This window comes from Daphnia magna, linkage group LG3, assembly GCF_020631705.1.
Source record: "Daphnia magna isolate NIES linkage group LG3, ASM2063170v1.1, whole genome shotgun sequence".
In the NCBI taxonomy this organism is placed as follows: domain Eukaryota; kingdom Metazoa; phylum Arthropoda; class Branchiopoda; order Diplostraca; family Daphniidae; genus Daphnia; species Daphnia magna.
Window position 1 is genome coordinate 11,780,853 of NC_059184.1, and position 20,129 is coordinate 11,800,981.

At 39.5% G+C, this 20,129-nt stretch overlaps 1 protein-coding gene and 2 long non-coding RNA genes across 3 annotated transcripts; all 3 read left to right on the plus strand.

Annotated features, from left to right (window-relative positions):
* The first annotated feature begins 875 nt into the window (after window positions 1–875).
* On the plus strand, window positions 876–2,431 carry LOC116935806 (protein obstructor-E). Its single transcript, XM_045171500.1, has 4 exons — window positions 876–1,071; window positions 1,299–1,481; window positions 1,665–1,855; window positions 1,924–2,431. Exons 1-4 carry the CDS (start codon window positions 1,020–1,022, stop codon window positions 2,209–2,211), a joined length of 714 nt encoding a protein of 237 aa, XP_045027435.1. The 5' UTR covers window positions 876–1,019; the 3' UTR covers window positions 2,212–2,431.
* Window positions 2,432–16,895: 14,464 nt separating this feature from the next.
* On the plus strand, window positions 16,896–18,847 carry LOC116935804. The gene is made up of 3 exons (XR_004401444.2): window positions 16,896–17,029; window positions 17,097–17,139; window positions 17,651–18,847. It is a non-coding gene; the product is annotated as an uncharacterized LOC116935804 (long non-coding RNA).
* Window positions 18,848–19,475: 628 nt separating this feature from the next.
* On the plus strand, window positions 19,476–20,046 carry LOC123470760. The gene is made up of 2 exons (XR_006644538.1): window positions 19,476–19,619; window positions 19,720–20,046. It is a non-coding gene; the product is annotated as an uncharacterized LOC123470760 (long non-coding RNA).
* The last annotated feature ends 83 nt before the right edge of the window (window positions 20,047–20,129 follow it).

The following is a 20,129-nucleotide window of genomic DNA, read 5'->3' on the forward strand; positions in this document are numbered from 1 at the left end:
GTGTGCATCCCGCAGTGACGTGGCGACCAAACAAATTTTTCGACACGATAGCCGTTTCTTATACAAACCGCGAACGAGGCTAACAGTGTGGTGCTTATGCATGGCTGCGTGACCGTTTATTTATCATTCACGCATTAAATCACGCGAGTGTCACGTGCCCTGGCCACCGCACAAAACGTCAAACCGTAAAAGAAAACAAAACTCGCTCGATAAACAAGCCAGTTTGAGCTCGTTATGAGCGCAAGAAACGAAATATTGTGCCATGTACTGGAACGATAGATCATTAAATCAAACCAAAATTAATCGACTGGGTTGTTATTCGCAGGCTTTATATTGCTCAAGGTTATGTTCGTCATTATTATTCTGTCAATAGTTCGACGTTATCCTGTGGGAATCTAAGAAGAAGGGGTAATCTAAGAATTGCAAAGGGGAGTTCGTAAAAATCTTATGACTTGGCCAAGCAATCCCTAACGTCCTAGCTCGAAAATCAAAATATAAGGTTAAATGTTAAGATAACTCGCTCAGACGATCCCTGTCAAAATGTATCGTCTACCAAGAATGAAATATTATTTGCGCATGCAGTTTTATATGGAATATATCAGAATTCTCCGAGGGAATATCAAAGGCCACTAGAAAAGGCTTAAATATTAAGCCTATACTTGATCATGCTCCCCTATACAGGCAATAATGCTCCAGTGAGGCTGAAGGATCATTTTGGCTTAATGACTAAGACGGGCGAAGATATTCAATAGTTTTCGCTGACCGCGCTTTTATGGACTGACAGTGTTATATCGTGCGTGTTTGGCAAAATAATAATAATAATAATAATTAAAATGAGTAAATAACAAAAAGCAAACCTTGAGCCTGCTAGGGATTAAATGCATTTCGGCCTTGTGCAGCAAAGATATCAGTAGGGGGTGCGTAAAAGGACAGTGGCATTAGTTATTACTATAAAACGGAATGGAACATCGATCAGGATAGATCAGTTGATCACGTAGCATCGACCGAGATTCATCCCCATGCCATCTTCATTTACCTTGGTCGTTTTTTACGCTGTCTTGTCTTCCATTTGTAAGTCATTTTTATTTTATTGTATCGCATTTTTTTCTTAAATTCATGTTTGAGCATGGGCTAGTGCAATGCTGCACGCACAACAGTCGACTGAGAGGGAAAAAGAAGAATCATGTGTTAATAGTGTTGTTTGCCTCCTGGTTGATTGTGCTAAATTAAGGGTTAGGGGGGCGGACATGTTGAAATTTCATTGTTTTGGTCGTCTTATTATAATTTACATTCTCTAGACGGAGCATCTCTTACACTAAGGGACCCCTCCGATGAAACAAGCGGTGCTAGTAACAAGTGCGAAATGAGCCGGCGTCCCTATACTATGGTGGACTTTGCTAGCGGGCAATGCGACGCTTATATTAGATGTGAAGGTGGTCAGATGAGCTTCGAGCTGTGCGAGGACGGCCTTGTGTATGGAGGTTAGTCAGCAATTTGATCTTCTTAGAGTGTAAGGTTTTCTACATTATATTTCGCTTTCGCAATCCGCCTATTTTCTAACTTCAATTATGAAACAAAATGTTGCAACAGACCCATTTTAAAACAGGCTTTGATTCTAATTCGATGATTTTTTGAACATGAATTTAAACAAACAAACAAAAAAGATCTCTGTGATATGCCCCAGCGAGTTAACTGTGCCGGACGTGAGCGTCTGCAACCGCCAAAAGGTTCGGGCAACTGTCCTCGTCTTAACGGGCTCTATCCTCACACCGAATTTTGCGACCAATACTACTACTGCCGTATGGGTATCCCTCTACTCATCACCTGTCCTGCTGGTCTAGTCTACGACACCAAGGTAATCACTACTCGCCATATTTTATTCATTCGAATCTTGTATCTTTAATTCCATGTCGTGAGTTGCAGATGGGAGTGTGTGAATTCCCCGATGAAGCTCAACGTCCAGGATGCATGCCAGAAGAAGTTTTAGGTTTCACCTGCCCGCCAATTACCAATGCTACGCAGCTGACGTTCGGCGATCACTTACGCTTTCCCAAACCAGATGATTGCCGCTATTTTTTCAAATGTCTGAAGAACGGCTATCCTCGTCTGGGCGGATGCGAACACGGCAACGTCTTCAATCCGGTTAATGGGTTTTGCGATAGCCCTCAGAACGTCAGAGGTTGCGAAAAATATTACAGCGAAGACGACTGATGGTGAATAAAATTGTACTGCAGAAAAAAAACAAAAAAACAAGCATTTCATCTCGTTACCTATACATCTCGTCTGTAGTTATATGTAAATCATGTTTTTCCTCTTTTGTAGCCGATTGTTTTTTTAACTGTAGCTAGTTGACCAAATCGTTATTTTTAAACCGCTTCTTTGAGTTCTGAATTGATGGTTTGACTTCAATATATCCATCATCTTTCTATAATCGCTTAACGAATGTATTTGTTTTTATTGTTTTGGAGAGAAGATGTAAATCATGGGTATATACATCAACATTCCAAGCGTTCATTATTGACATTCAAAAATAAAGCTGATGGTTCTTTGCTGACCGTGCAAAAATGGCACCTTATAATAAGTTTGTTTGGATTCAAGTGAAATTCGGATGATTTAGAAACTAGTGCCAGTTCCGAGTTATTGGGCAGATGATTTATTACATGTGGACACGACGTTCAAGTGACCCTTTCGCCCCAAGATAATAAGTAATTCAACAATCGCGAATAAAAAATAAATAATAAACTATATATGATTACGCAGCTGTTTTCTTTTTTTTGTTTTGCGTGTTTTCCTTCCTCTCCAAACTAATAAATGCAATACCCCAGCTTTCCATAAGTCTCTAGAAGGTTCCCTTTTTTTAAATTTTTTTTATTTATTTATTTTACGTCATTTTTATTGGCTCCCAAATGCTGAGTACTGACTATCAGCTAAATAAGCGTGGGATAAACAGCTCGTGAAAGACAAAAACAGAGAGTACGCTAACAATTTACCGAGATATTGCTGAATTAAATAAGGCTCCGTTGAATTTACCCTTCGACTACGTGTGGGAATGAACAAAATATTTCAAAATAAAAGTGGGAGGCAAAAAAAGGATTTATTTATTGTCATTAAAATTTAGAAATGTTAAGCTTCACTCAGCCTTGAGAAAGCAATACTTACTAACTTATCTTATTCACCATGTTTAATATACAAATATAGAGGATACACGGGATACGATGCTCGAACGAATGAGGGCTGCTTCTAGACCCAATCGATTTTCAAGTATAAATAGATGATTGCGCTTGAATGCGTCAATTGCCTTATATCCAGTTATTTAGAGGTACGGCAAGCCAAACATACCAAAAGGGTAGCCTTGGAATTCATTTCGTCACTCTTCATAACGTTTGTGTCGACAGAGATGCATTAAACGGCACATCCGTACACATATTGGAAATCTGTTTGGAACTGCTGGTTTGTTTGTCAAACCAATTTTTTAGCTTAAAAGAATCCCAGTGTAGCTTTAAATAATTATCTTAGTAGCTGCTAATCGAATTAAAATATTGTTCATCAATAAATAGAAATTGTCCCGTCAAACTGCTGCATTACCGGCGCTATATTATGGGACTTTTCTGGTTTCAATTCCTAAATCAAGCAAATTAATGTTCAAAATTTTGCGCTAACATCCCTAGGAGATCAGATCATATTGCTTAGCTATATGATCCCCATCGCGACATCAACTGACAGCTCTTACCTCTCTATTCAGTCTTGCATTGAATTTACTGGGTAAGGCCGATACCATACCAACACTATAGACGTTTCGAGTGGCAATTGCTTACAGGCTCTTGGACTAGCAATCCCATCATTAAGAGAGTGGCATATTACCCAGTCATAAGAAGTGCGCTATCATGAAGTGGCGCACACAACTGTTAAATTCCACGAATTTGGTGCCGAGACACGGTTGATAACGCAGGTGATGCAATTTCCTTTTAAAGTCTGATTTCGAATCAATTTGGGAAAACGATCATCTGATGTCGTCTTATGCCATTACATACGGCGACATCCCCTAGCTTGCCATGCAGGCGGCTCTGATATTCTTTCCGGCATCAGTTTTCTCCGTTCTCCAGAGCTACGGGGTTATGTGTTACATGACAAAATGGCCAGAGTCCACGAATTGGATTCCACCTTCTTAAAGCGACCGCTACTAGAGAGTGTGTCCGTTTACAATTTATGGGGCCATCAACTGGGAAAAAAAAAAACTCAACCTACCCATCAACTCGGCGAGCTGCTCTTCCAGCTTTTCTGAAGCGCCTATTTTTAGGCAAACGGGTATGAGAAGGCCCAAACCAGTTGTTTGTTTTGTTTCCTTATCGCGATATTATTATTACGTAAATGTATGCCTTAGCGTTAGTAGCGCTACAATCGTCCATGGCCGCGTTTCAATGTAAAAAAAAAAAAGAATCCATTTTAATTATAATAAACAGAGAAGAATTGGGGTGGGGCTGTTCATGAGCTGCGTAGACTGTGGGGCATTGGTGTCAGTATAAAACTGTCTATCAACAGAGTGATGCACGATATGTGAATAATAAGGCAGCGTCATTGGAAATGTGAAACGGAAATATTCGGCCGAGACGCAGCCTTAGGCGACCTGGCTGTTACGAATATTGCAGCTGTGTCATAGAACGGCATGTTCACGTTTCAAGTTGCACCAGATAATCAAATTTCAATTTTTTTTGTTTTTTTTTTTGCTTTTTAAAATAAAGTGTTGGCAAGCAAAGGTTTATTACTTTTAATTAGATTTAAATATCCTTTAAAGTGGGCCTTGAGTTTTCATTTTTTTTTTTTTTTTACTATCAAAACTGGTATATAATAATAGCAAATGAAGTAAGCCGTTGGAAGACTGAGAAGATGGATAGATTGATTGAATCGGGGGCGTCACTCCGTCGCTCGTTATGCTACTAGATAGGAAAAAGGACGCTGGAAGCTGACCTTCAGGATGTGTAATTTTGCCCGAGGATCGGGAATAGATCAAAAGTAGAAACTAAATCACCTAATCGCCGACAGCAATGATGCATTGCCGTTCAATTTACCAGTAATGTGGCTCTACGTATACATGCGGTGGCTTCCCAGCCGACGGCGCGACGTCTTCAGCTAGACAAAAAAAAAATGCAACTGGAATCAAACATTCATTTGAATAGGGCAGCGTACAAAGAAGGAAACGAAACGCTCGACATCCGTCGGAGATGCCCTATAAAGAGAGGCCGGCTAGCGACGTTTTTGCCTTGGATGATTCTTCCGCCCTTATCTGGTCACGCGAGGCTTTTTTATTGTTCGAATAAGAGAAGTACCCAATAAAAAAGTCTCAAGCGTCTCGACTCAATGTTTCAACCATGTCTCGAGTGCTGTATACAATGTGAACGTGAGTCTGTTCCATATTGTTTCCGTTCACTGTACAACACAACTATATGTCTGGCACAGTTTGGAGATTGTCTATACATTCCGAAAGTATATAGTACATGTATGATATTAGCCTGTCTGGTGTAGGTGGACACGCCTATCACATGGACTAAGCTAAAAGCAAAAAAAAGTTATGTACTATGTATCATGGTCTGTTATTGCAATGTGCAATGTCCACATTCATTAAAATCAATTGAATAACTCGTAATTCGTAGATCATTTTAGATCATTTTGGCTACTTAATCGCAACACTTTGGTGGTCTGCATTAGTTTTGCATATAGTCTAAATAGATCCTCTTCAAACCCGAGACGTCGAGCTTATAATACGTTCTATAGATTAATGTATACACGCAGCAGTTTAATATAATAATAGAATCATTTGTAACTAAATACTTGCATATTAATCGGATATTCGGTTTCATGCAGGTCAAAGTACAGAACTGGTCGTCTTTTATTTCACGTGACAATTTCAATTTCCTTATTTGGCTAAGAAATGTCTAGACTTTATTAAACCGCCAATTTCTGCCTGTTATTTGCATGGTGACCGATGTTACACAAAGGACCAAAACAATAATAGTTGTTTTAATAGAACAGAATTAATTGAAACAAACTACTTTTGCTCAAAACGACTTTGGGAATGATGTTTTCTCTTAACCGATCACGACAGGATTCCCTATATGATAGAGCAGAATCGGTTGATGGTGCAACAAAACGGACGACGAGAAAGCAGCTCTATGCTATTTAATTCGTTAAAACAATTAGGGTTCCATTGATTGTCGAGAAATTCAAACGATGTCGGCAAACTCTATTTGAGAAAATCAAGTCAAATTTAGCATAAGAAAGTCTGATCAGAAATATGTCGCGGTTGTTGCAATGTATTGGTCAATCCTCTGTCTGAGTTTTGCGTAATTTTTGGTCGTGTTTAACCTTCTCACATTCTGTACGGTGATTAGTATTTTTCTTTTCTGAAATGGTACACCGTCGTTTTGCGTGCACTTTGCCTTTTTCTCTAAAATGTCCATACAACCATACATGGAGATGCCTTTGTTTGACTGTATACATGTCCAATCCATTAAGTGTAACGTATGATTTCATCATGTTTGACATTTTGACGGGAATTCCTTTGTATCCTGACAGAGTTGGGCAAGTGTCTCTAGAAATTAAATAACCTGCAGACGTCGGCGGCGGCGTCGCAAGAATGTCATGGAAAAAATAAGAAGGTAAAGTCACAACTTCTGTGAACGTGATTGCAAATTGAGCAACTGAGCGAAACCCTGGCTCCAAATAAAAAACAATAATTATGACAGTTCATTCGTTTATTATTAATACTAGAGGAAACAAGACCAAGCTCAAAGGTCTGGACATGCCCAAATCGGCCTGATGCGACGCCAACATAATTCAACACTAAGCCAAACGGGCAAATGCGCACCAGTATATACGTATATAAGCATGAGAGCGTGAAAGCACGAGTATAGCAAATGGAAACGGGAAAAAAGCAGAACGGCTGGAAAGTGGAGACTTTGGTCACTTGACGAGTGCTACGACCCTGCGGGTTGACCAGAAAGAACTGACCGAAACCTCCCTCTCCCTCCCCTTCTATCACTCCTCTTTGGTTTCTTTCGCTCGCGTAAGCGAGTTCAGACTTGACAGAGAGAAAAAAAAAACGGCGGGAGAACCAAGTCTAGACACGATGGCGGGACCAACGAGTATAGAATAGAGACAATCTATATACACATACCCAGATCTGTTGTCCGTCGTGAGGTCGTTCGGCGTCTCAACCGAATTCAAAACTTTCCCGTTTGTGCGTATCGGTTCGTTTTGATAAGCTGCGTTCCATTTACCTGAACGACGTCATCTCTCGTGATGAACTATAACGAGCTGGCAGCGGATAAAAGTGGACCGGAAGAAAAAGCGGACAATTATTTATCAAATGAATTGAAGTTAGCGTCTCGTAATGGAAGAATATAGCATGTCGCTTAAATGGTCGGTTGAATTTGTATAGGTTCTAGCGGTTGGTACATATATTGTTGTCTTTAATCTGTTGTATACGATTTAAAAGCACTCGCTCAAGGGAATAGGGGGCGGCTCGAAATTAATAGATTTTACAAATTCTCTGTAATATGAAATAACCTACGCTGGAACAAGAGCTATAATGTTCGTGAATTAGCTTATTCAAAAACAACGATCCCATGAAAATGAATCTTATCATTGGGCGCGATTATCTTAATTCTCCACGGCTGAAAGGCATGTCTTTCTTGTGATTATAAAAGTGCCCGCGTATTAAAACGATATTTCGCCATACCTTTTCATTCACAGGACGTGCTACAATTTAACCGTAGGCGGACTATAAGTGGCTCATTCAAGGGAGTTCACATTTTGAAATCAAATAAATGAATATGTGCCCTGTTAAAAAAATGAATAAACGCCTACGCTTCGTTTCGTTGGGCAGAAAAAATAAAAATAAATGAAAGATCTGATATAGCTACAGCTGCATCAAGCTTTCTATTAAAACCTTTCATCGTCTAATGGAGCCGCAAGCCGCACCGGATGACCGTGAAGAATTTTACTGGCAAGGGGTTGGCAGGCTATCAGCACACACGCGGTGAACGAATCGAATGAACTAAGACGGCATTGATGTGTGCGCTATATATATCGTATATAACTTAATAGATTTGTTCGTGTGCTGAAGACGAGAAGGGCCATGTTACGTAACAGAGTCAGGGGAAAGAGGCAACGTAGGCCTAGACTATAGGAATCTTTCATACCGCTTGAACTCATTTTTTCTTCCTTCAGTTCGAACAGCCCATTTGAATGACTTACATTAGACGTTTTATACTGTCTGAAATATATGGGGAACTTGATAGAACGTATACGTCATTAGACATCTACATGAAATAGAGTGTACGTATGTAAATATTAATGTTAAGCGTATTGCATGTGGCTATTCGTGCCCAAGCGTATTTCCGATAATGTAAGCAATTGCAACAGAAACAGACAGCGATTAGGCAATCCCATAACAGACTTGCTAGTATTTTACCGGAAAGACAAGGAGGTCGACGAGGTCGTCGACTGCTTGCATATCTTCACCGAAATACGACCGAACTGCATTTATTATTATTATTTTTTTTTTGTCTCAACTTTTACTTACTTGGGTCGCTCATTATAAGAAAATACTTTGAAACTTGGCCACTCTTCCGACCGTCTGGTTATCCTTTCACCTCATACATGAGATTATTTCCTTTGATTGCCTTTCTTCCTGTTATATTCTATATAAGTTTTAACGCTTTGCATAATGACTTTAATGAGTGGCGAACCGGTCGCAGCGCTCGGCGTTCGTATACGTTAGCAGAAGAACAGGCGGTAAAATGACAAGCAATATCCATAAATAACTTCATGTCATTCAAGTGTCTATTAAGCTTTTAACGGTGCTATTATTATTTTCCTTTTTATAATAATTTATTTACTGAATTTATTTTTTTACTGGGGTTGCCCGTAAAAAAGCAAAAGGTTTGAAGGCGTGCTAACCCGCTGTATGTGTAATGTGCATGTAATAAATTTGTCGATGCATTTCCGTGACGTAGAGAATCACACGATCATATGGCCATTATAGACTGGCAAGAGGAGCAGGAGTGCCATTGGTGCCACGAAGGACATCAGAAGACACGTGTTTCGTCCCGCCCCATCGTATTTTTACTTTTCTGACCGAATTCTTTAAAACTGCATGCAGTTTTGTTTCATTCGACAAATCGTCTGTATTCACTGCATCGGGCCAAAAACTAACTTGAAATGAAAGGACGCAATTGAAACGTTATTGGGTCTTTGTCAAAGTAGTGAAGTGGTACCAGACGCCTCTCCAATCCGATTCATTCAATTTCATTTAGAACTTGAAATATGATCATTTTGATATCCTTTAAACGATTTTAAACTTTCGTTTTAGGCTACTTGGAGGTCGTGAAGCGTGCAAGTCGCTTTTACAGATATCGACACATATGTCCTCCTTATATTCAAACTGGGAAAAATTCAAAACTTCCATATAGGCAACTCAGCAGTTTGTCTAGCTCAAAATCTTTAACCTTGAATTTAAATTCGATATTAATCATCCATTCGGCCAAAACGCTCGTGTTCTGCTATACGTGGTACCACACAAGATGCGGTGTGTATTGTGAATTATAGCCCGCCCAAACTGCGTTTAGAACAGGAACAACGATCTGATTCCTTTTTTTTTTTCTGGTGTCAAAGTATTAGCGATGTCGGGCAATGTCAGTTAATACGTGATTAAAAACCCAAAACACGGCCGTTCGTCCTAATCGGTAGAACGAAACGAACTTTGGCTGACTAGAGTCGAATATCCGGATTGCGTTCCTAAATGGTTTAGAAACAACATTGGGCTAGGGCCGATTTAGTCAAATCATTTGACATGACCAATAGACTTGACATCGACCCTACCCAGCAATGCAACCGTCACGTAGGCTACTGTCGTGCCAGACGACTATATAACTGGCGCAAGATTTCAACACAACAGTCCGTTCATATGGCAGCAAATCATTTTCGTCTGCGGGCTTTTTCGGATTCGTAGGTCGATAGGCGCATTGACGTCAGTGACCTTTTCTATTTGTTGACGATGAACTTTAATATGCGGCATAGGGCAAAAGAAAAATGGATCGATGCGTAGCACAATTTTATTATATATAAATATTTTTTTTCTGCTTTGGAACTACAGACACGTTACACAAACAAAGCAATACGTGCGCATCATTTTTGTTTGCCAAGCAAAGGCTTTGGACGGTTCATTAAAGTGGCGAGTCGCTTCGGTTGAACACCCAGCGTGCATAACGAAATAACCTCGTGCGTCCATGGACGGGTTGAACGTCTAACGGCTGCGAGAGTATCAAATGCGGGTAGTAAAAAAGAGAAAGGCACTCCAGCTCTAAGCCATAGAGAGTCACGAATGCATATCCGGCGAATGAAACCTGACACGATCGGCGGATATATCGCCTGTTGCGACGGACCTGCTTGTTGCTTCATCGGCTAGACGACTCATTTGTACACAAATGATAACATAAAAACGTTCGACAAACGTGCAGAATAACAACAATAATAATATAATAATAATAATAACAGTTTGAAGATTTGTAGACACAAGATTAATTGGTAATCAACGCCACAACGTGACGGATGAAGCAATTGTTTTGTAACACCAACACTCAGCACCAATATTCAACGGAAAATCACATGAATTCAATGTACTAAGATAATCTAATTTACTAAAATATTGTTCTGTGTTTAAATGCTGTGCACTATATACTTCGCGCTGATATCATGCTAATTGTTATGCTGTAGTTTATATACTCAAAAATAATACTGTAAGCTTTGCTATCAAATTTGAAAAAAAATTAAAAAAAAATATATAAATTTTTTCCGGAATTTGCCTCTCACGATGAACTTCGTGGCTATGGAATACACTCGAAAAATTGGAATTCGGTACAGCAAAACGAAGAAAACCAAAAGCTTTGATTTTGCGAAGGCACTCTTTGAAAATTTGACACTTAACAATGGTCGACATGCTTTTATATAGAATGCCTACGTGCCGGACAAGTATATATAATGGCAATGGCATAAACCCAATTTCCGTCACGGCCATTCCACGATGGACAAAAAAAAAAAAAGAAAATCATTGCGTTCCATTGAAAGTTAGCCAACCGGGAGGTCCCGCATTACAGAATTGCGGCTTCCGTTTAACCTCGTATCGTGTCACGAGCGTCGTGCCCATTATTTAAACGTATATAGACGAAGACAGCTACAAAGCAAAATTGTCTGGAAAATAAAAATTGTGTTGCTTCATCCCTCCCGGACAATTGCACCACACATTTTTTTTGTATTCTTATTTTATTTTATAAAATTTTTTTTTCCAGAAACAGTTTTTCTTGCTGTGCTGACTTTCAATACAGGTTGTACCAAGGTTTTTCGCTATAAAAGAAAGTCTTTTGACTTGAAGCTATTTTATAATTATTCTTCCCATTCAAGCGAATTAGATATTCGTCTAGCTGGATATTTCACTTCCAATTAAATGGTTTTCATTTAAATCAAAAAATAAAATAAATAAAAATAAACATTATCGAGACATGTGAATAATTCATGCAAATTTTTTTTTTGTTGTCCTTACGTTTGTTTATTATCAGTGTGCCTTCAAACCGCAACTCCACCTCCCCTTTGGGCTTCGTTTTTTTTTTTTATTAATAATTTTTTTAAGGGGGGGGTGGGCCATTCTGAAGAAAAGACGAGGTTGATTGTTTACTTTTGTTCGCAGAACTGCAACTTTGCTTAATTGCCTCCTGTCTGTGGAATTCTTAAAGTTTAAAATAATCGTAATAGTTGATTATTTATATACAATAACAAAATAAATCAGTTTCCTTTTTATTAAAGATAAATGGCTCACGAAAACAAACCCACATGTGTTTTGCTCGTTGCTACCCATTAGATTCGTCGGATAATCAAATGACTCGGCATTTTTCAACGACCTACTTGTCAATGACGAAGTCTTATGCGTAGCGCAGTCTAGAGAAAACGTCAAGACTTTTCGATGCCGTCAATACTGGCGAGTACGTGAGCTCTGATAAAGCGGAAGAAAAACAAAGGTAATCGGCACCGTCCCCAATCATTCTACAGTCGAAAGTGACGTAAAAACATGCACGTCTATTTGAAACTATATCTGATCAGGGCAAAGACATTGTGGGAAGAACGTGCGTCATCTTTTCATACGCGTAACAACGACGGCATTGTTGATTAAGGGCTTGACGGATGTGACCTAGTGGACCGTCGTTCAATTCAAATTGCCGATCAAAGCTATATTATACTATTATAGACCTACGTACATAAGTATTGGATCGAATATTTTGGTTTGAATAAGACTAACTAAAAAAAAATCGTTTCACCCAGTAATTGAGAACCGATTCATTTCGAAAACAATTAGGTTAACGTATAAAGCATTGAAAAACTCGAAATGATTCAGTTTGCTACCGTAACAAAATCCAATGGAGCTTATTTTGTTGCCTGTATAGATTGTGTCTGAACAGTCACATTTCCACTGAAAAGCAGTCGCATGCGATTATAAAATTATCACGATACTTCCTAGGAATTTTGTCTGCACTGAATTGCATAACAACGTGATTGATGACTTTATATAGCTTTGATGCATTTAATTCCTTCGCGAGAACTTTCACGTTCCGCCCGTTATTCTAGACATTAAACGCTGATATGTGATGATGCACGTCATGAGTTACAAATATGGAATCGCATAAGCTGGCATTAATCTCGGCCAGTAATTATTACTATTTTTTTTATATGGGAAAGAATCACAGCCGTTTGAGTGCTCGCCGACACGCTGGTTATTTAATTATTGGCGCGGAAGTCTGTGATTAACACGAGTGTCATCAGTTTGGGTTCGTACTCAAACAGGGGAAGGCTTCAAATGTGTGTAGTCTCGTCAAATGCTAAATCAGTGCACACACACACACAATGTCTGAATGAATGTGCACATCATTATACTGAAAGCCTTTTGCAAGGTATATACGAAAACAATGGGGACTCGATGACCTTTTTTTTTCAACCATAAGGACGCATGAATCACATAATGCATGGTCCTCGAGCAAAAATAGTATAAGAGGCTCAGAAACGCCAGCTTTATAGCGGACGTTTGAAGAGGAAAATAAAAACGAATTTATTCTAAAACAAAACAACAAGAAAAAAAAAAAAGTCGTAAAAATGGAACGATTTTTGTGAGATGCCGTGAAATGTTAGTGGCCTCCCTCATTGTAGATTCATGAGTCTTGCGAGCAGGCTTATACCACGAACGGCAGTATATATACAGCCAATTGCTGTTGCTTTCACCTTATTTAAGTGTGCAGCCTATATAAGCTCGTAAGGCTGTTGGTCGTTTTCGCTAGAACGGTTTGCCTTTGGATGTTATATCCTTATATACTCGATAGCGACAGAGCCGTTAACGATAATCTTTTTGATTCTAAATGGCCATACGTACCCAACGCCCTGGCCAACTATCATCAAACAAACAAAAGCGGGCCAAGCAACAAAACACCAAAAAGAACTAAAAATATGTTTTTATTATACATCACCTGCAGACAAAAGGCACTTACAATTTAACGCCTCTGAAACTATAGCTTTTCTTCGCGTACCCAATAAACTAATGCTCGACACGCGACGTTATCACCCTTCTTTCTTTTCAACTTATATGTACAGGTTGTTCCAAACTTCCTTTCTGTCTTCTTTTTTCGTCACACGTATAAGCGCATTATTGACATGGAACAGCTGATAGAACGAGGCTTGCTTGTTGAATGTCGGATTTTAAACCCAAAAAAACAAAAAAACAAAAATTAAAAATGTGTTTGTCTTTTTGGTTCTTGTACATTGTCCTGTTGTTGCATGTCACAACCATAACTTGTATCAGTTTACATGATGAAACCGAAATTTCTAGGAAACAAACTTCCAGGAAACGAACTCCCAGCTTGAAAAATAAGGCCTCCAGACTATCAGCAACGAGCTGCAAGTCGAGCCTCTTGTATTTGAGTATATAGCACCAGTCTACGGTTCACAGTCCATATAGGCTATAAAAGAAGGGCGATGTCAGCCAGAAGGCAACAGTGTATAGCAACACGATTCCTCACTGTCTTTCAACTGTTAAGTCATTGTATATAGCCAACCGATATATAGCTTTGAAATCAGATTGTTTTCTATTCTTTGAGTGTTCGTCTTTTGGTGTTACCAAACAGTCGAAAGAAGCGCCAAGACGCCCACGCAGCATCATGACAAAAGCCAAACGAAATTGTGTATAGTTCAATAAATTGACTTGCATCATGCTTCCTGCTATGGTTGTTACACAACACCCACGAATCACGTGTACCCACGAATCGCTTTCAAGTCAAAATGAGAGAGCCGCATCGGCTGTACTCTATATATCTAGTTCACTGTGACGGGGCTTGTGTTATCGCCTCCGCAATGGTCACACTAACATTAGAACTGTATCGCTTTCCCACCCGAAACCAGTTTCCTTTGCTTTTGAAAGAAGTACAAAAGCTCTGTAGATGGTCGTCTATTTTTACCCAACATTTCGAAGCAGAATATAAGCAAGACGAAGCATTTTTAGGAGGGAAACGTGCGTATAGTAGATTATTACCCCTCCGAAATAGTAGACGCCGAAAAGAATAAGATAATATTACTATCCGGAGGGTGTGTGTGGGGGGGGGGGGATACGTGCATGAATGAATATTAACACAGATAATCAAAAATGGATACAAAAAAAAAACAACAAAACAAAATGGCTTATGGAAGTCAAAATGAAAAAAAGAGTGAAAGTTGTATCTTTTTCGCCAACGCCTGTATTCTGTGTGATTACTAATGCAAATATATCTTAAAGCCTGCAGCGGAAGTCAGCCTGCATTGATAAGCAACACATTCGTTTGCTATAGACGTCTGCTACGACCCGTATATTGTTGATGGAATAAGATATCATGAACGTTTTATCGGATTGAAGGCTATGTACGGTAGCACAGCCTGCGGAAATCAGCTGAAAGCAGGTTATGCATCAGCCCCCGCAAGCATGCAAAGCCAAACCGACTATATATATTAATTTTTAAATATATTTAAAAATTAAATTTGACATGACATTTAAATCTGAATTTGATTAAAAAGGGCAACATTTGATTAAAGAATGCATGTCTTTCAAACCGACTGCTGGGTCCATTTCACGAAACAGATTTCCGGTTGGCGTTGTTTTTGAGAACATCATTCAACTTATTGGACCCGTTTTTAACGATTTGAACTTTAACACGATACCACATTTATAACTGTTGAAAAACATTTATTTACATCAAAATTGCAGTGAAATCTTCTTCCGATCTATGCATTATAGGACATAGCCAAATGATACATCATATAGTTTGTGCTATTAGTCCGATTTCCCTGGCTAAAATAATTGGATTTGAATGCGCTTGAACGCGAATCGGTCGATTACGTTCACAAATGTACCGATCCGTCACCAACTCCACGTGCAGTTGGAAACGGATAAAAATGAAGAGAAATCGCTTGTATGAGTCACGCACTCACCTTCTCGCGGAAGCCATTCATTTTCAGGTCGGCCTCTCTACAATTTGGAAGTCTGAGCGCGCAATAGATTAGAATAGATAGATCTATGTTAGATCACCTTTGTCTACGAAATCGACTGGCTAACAGATAATAAATGGACGTTTGCGGCTTTGGCAATACTATACGTGATACCATACTTGACTTGTGGAATGCCTAACGATGCCCGACAGCGACGTGACCTGCACTGATTGACCAACACGCGGCATTTACTTCCCTATCTAGGAATCAGCAGGTGGAGGGCTGATGCAATGTTGTCTACGTGACGTGGTCTTCCATTCCCCCTTTTTTCTATTAATTTAATTTTTTTTTTTTCCAATTGCTTTATTCATTAGTTGTTTTTTTATTTTTCCTTTGGTTTTTCGTACCTCCATTCATTTATTCATTCATTCTGAACTTGTCTACTAAAAACTAAGTAAAATGTAAGGGGATTTTGTATAAAATACGACAGGCTCCGGGAAATGCAAGCTGCAAAAAGTAAAAGGTTGTTGATGGTATAAGAAATGAAATTCATTCATCTCTAGGTAGACCTACAAGCTAAAATGAAGCTATTTTGGTCGTCTATAAGTCTGTGGCATTATCTGACAAATTAGGCAGCCATTGTCACAATGCATACTTGCAGGGACTGCCTACGCGTCTCACCTCTTGGTCTCGGCCATCAAAAAATGAGACTGGCATTGACGTCAAATGTCTACATCAATATTGCATGATATACAGATAAGCTTTGAAGATATTTTCCGTACGCAATGTATACCAAAAACTATAGATCATAGGTTGAATTGATGACTTACTTCTTCGTTTACTGGAACATGAAAACGGCAAAAATGCTGCTGCTGTAATCATAATTCAGACACACACAACCAATACGAACAGGTTGTTTTTCTTCGTTATTCTTCGTAATATTCGCCTGTAGCCTATATCATTAGGCTATACTGTCATCAGTGATTATCCCAGCGCGTTTACGTTGATATTGTTTTTAATTTTGATTTGGGGTTTTTCACGAGCGGCAATAAGAAGTTTGCACTCTGTCGTTATCAAGGGCATCTTCTAAAGGCTAGTTGTTTGTTATTAGCATTTTTATGGGCTCCTATACATTAAAAAGATGACATTTATTGAGTGAGTCACAAGTTGCTGCTTATATTCCACCCGTATCCAGCCAAAACTGTCTGATTCGGACTGTCGCGCCAAGTGAATTTACGTCGACAAAAGAGCATCAAGCCGGTAAAGTGCAGTGTGTCACCGCACAACCAAGATGTTGAATCACTGGCTAACGTTGAAGAAGCCAAAGATTCTTGAATTAAAAGGATACAAGCGACGGTCGGCAGCACATGGTTCTACATCGATGATATACACCGAATCAAACGTAACGATGATGTTGTTATGTGTGTGAATATAACGGTGTGTACTCTACGTTGGTATGGATTCAGCCTATTGCGGCCTGCAGGTGAAATCCCTCGACAGCATCATACAAAACTAGAATGTGTTGGTAAAGAAAAATTATATAATTGCAGGACTATAAGAGATCCGGGAAACGATGGGGGAAAATGCAGCAAGGTATACCCGCCAACTGGTTCTGTATTCTAGTTATAATTCTGCAAGCAGACTTGTTAAACAAAATTAACATAGACGGTTTCGTCATGGTGTTTTAATGTTTGGTTAGATCCAACTCTTTATCGATTTATTTGGTGTCCTACAAAAAACAAAGAATAAAAAAAACCAAACAAGTTACGAATGAATGGTTAGTGGCAAACTCGTGGACGAATCCGGTTCTTGCTTTGATGCCGTTACATGTGTAGCGTCATCTGATTGAGTATCTTCGCTAGAAACGCAATTCTATAATTGACTGGTGATTCAAGAATCAAGACAAACCAACTTTTTGAATCAATTTCAAATTTGCATTTTTATTACTACTATTATCACCCGTCGTAGCTATACGAAGCGAGCCAATGGCTGAAAACACAGAAAAGAACCAAAAATAGGAGCAGGCCAGGCTATGGCTAATAAGAGACTTGTGCTGACGCAACTGATGCAAATCCTTACCGATCATTTTATATTTTGTTTCTAGGCAGCTGGTTTTTCCCAACAACAGTGCTGAAATCCCATCCCACGCTGGCGGCAGGCTCGGTCCTTTTTTCATTTATTTTTCTATTTTATTTATAAATACACGTACTGCATATCCATTGCTTATTTTTATTTTCAAACATTTTTTGTTTTCTTTTGTTTTCTTTTGTTTTGTTGTGTTTGTGTTTTCGTTTTTGTTTTTGTTTTTGTTTTTTTGTTTTGTTTTTGTTTTTGTTTTTTGGAATTTGTTTCCATCCCAAATAGTCTACGTTTGAAGATCGTGCTTTCTTTTTGTTTCCAGACGATGGGCTTTTCTTTTATTTGCCGATTGATATTTGGCTTCGGAGAAGTAATATAAAGTGAAACGTTCGATGGCAAGCCTGTTTCATTCACTCATTTTTTTATTCGGCTTTCCAAGAACAGAACTTTTATTTTCTTCTCCCATCCGTATCCATCTTATCCCAGCCGTTTTATTTTATTTTTATTTTATATTTTATATATATTTTTTTTTTTTACTTTCGTATATATATATTTTGTTTTTCTTTTCTTTTTTTGAAAATCCTGCTTCTGTTTCTCCCCTTTTTTTCTTTTTCACCGGTTCGTATTCCACCATCCACTCATCCGAGCCAAAGCTCTGGAACGCGAGAGAATCTTTAGCGCTCTACCACGCACCGATACCACAATACGCGAGCGTATACGTGCATACCAGACACACGCACGCACATCAGACACGTTCACCATCGCACACACACACACCCACACAACCCACCGACCAAACAAAACCGAGAAAACCAACCTCCTCACAGAATAAGTTGATGAAATCTAGGCAAAAGAGTCTTTTCTCTCTCTCTCTCTCTCTGGTCCCCCCTCTGCCTTTGTCTCTTTTCTCTTCTTCTTCTCCGTCTGTCTGTCCTTCTCCTTTTTTTTTTTTTATTCTCTGTCTGACTTTTCCTCACTCCCTTTCTCTCTCTCTTTCTCTCTCTCTCTCTCTCTCTCTGTTTCTTCCTCTCAGCTCCTATGTGTTTTTTTGGCTTGGTCTCTCTCGGCCATCCCGGACCACCTCAAGACTTTGCACCGGCCCGAATGTATATACACCCGCCTTCAGTCCGTCCTTCCGCCTCCGCTCGAGCGCACGCCGTGTCTCTCACCCCATTCTCTGCCTCCCCGTCCTCTCCTCCCCCCTCCCCCCTCCCCGTCCTCTCCCCCCCTTCAGTCTCGTAGTCTCTATCGTCGGGTTTTAGCTATCGTTCGCCACTCTCGCTCCGACTCCCGCCGTTTCCGCGGCTCGTCCCAAACTTGTGCGCACTTCAAAACTATCTCGACTTTTCGATTCAAATCGGAAGCTCATTCATCGCTAGCAAAACAAAATAGCAACTTGTCTTCCTTGATCGAATAATTTTTTGTTGTTAAACCAATAGGCCTACCAATTTTCGTAGCTCTTTGATCGTTACCCGAATTTGCGTTCCTCCTTCATTTCTCGGCTGAATGTTGAACATCAAGCGCGGAAGGGCGAAAGCAGTTAGAATGAAAACGTTTGCTTTTGCATCTGAACGGGTTGCGGCCCAATGTTTGATATGTTTCGTGTTAGCGCTGACGGTGACTGAGTGTCTTCCGCTTTTCGAGACGGCCACGGCTGCTTCCGCTGCATCGTCCACGTCGCCCTATGTCGAAGATTTGCTGCGTCTCTATAACGTTAGCAACGAAGATGTTGAGGCTTCTCGTCAAAAGCAAATCGCCATCCGTCATTCGGCCAGTGTCAATCATCGCCATTCGCCGCCATCCAACCGCCTATATATGTCATTGAATAGATTTTCCTAGTGTTGAATCACCACCGACTACGCCACAGAAAACGACGGTGATTCCTCGATCTACTGCTAAACCCAGCACGAGTACGTGGCAACAAGGAAATCGGGTTCAGTTTATCAGCAACAATTCTTATTCAACTGGACGCCAATCAACAGTCCGTAACTCAGGTAACTGATGCAAAACTGTCACGAAAATAAACTATCAATACTTTTTTGTCTATTCAAACTCAAATGTATGTTGATACTTAACTGTTGCCATTGGATGCAGGTTTACCTTTGTTACCATGCTGGCCCCAGCAACTCACTGCCATTATTCTCCTGATCGTGGTCAACAAGTTGCTGTTATGAATTGTTTCGTTACGAGGCCGTACAGTATCCCTGTTTTTCAAATCTTAAATAATTTAAATATTTCAAATAGCTTCAACTCAGGTTGAACGCAAAGCCCCCGTTCTCACCAAATGACAGTTTGCAAGAAAAACCAAAAAAACAACCGTAAATCCATTTTACCTGTTCTTCGTTATACCCGACAATTGTTTGTTTGTAAATATCACTATACCTTTGCCGGTAAATGCTGTATACATGCCAGAGAGAAAGATTGGAAATGACACGTATTCTTAGGTTTGCAAAACATTGTGAGGTATTTGTAATTAAAATATTGAACTCGAATAGGACACACAA

What these genes read in the sequence shown, in the direction of transcription:
- LOC116935806 (XM_045171500.1), top strand. Translation starts at nt 1,020, where the DNA reads ATGCCATCTTCATTTACCTTGGTCGTTTTTTACGCTGTCTTGTCTTCC. An exon ending in CGCTGTCTTGTCTTCCATTT is followed by an intron (nt 1,072 to 1,298) that starts GTAAGTCATTTT and finishes TACATTCTCTAG; the next exon opens with ACGGAGCATCTCTTACACTA. An exon ending in GTCTAGTCTACGACACCAAG is followed by an intron (nt 1,856 to 1,923) that starts GTAATCACTACT and finishes CGTGAGTTGCAG; the next exon opens with ATGGGAGTGTGTGAATTCCC.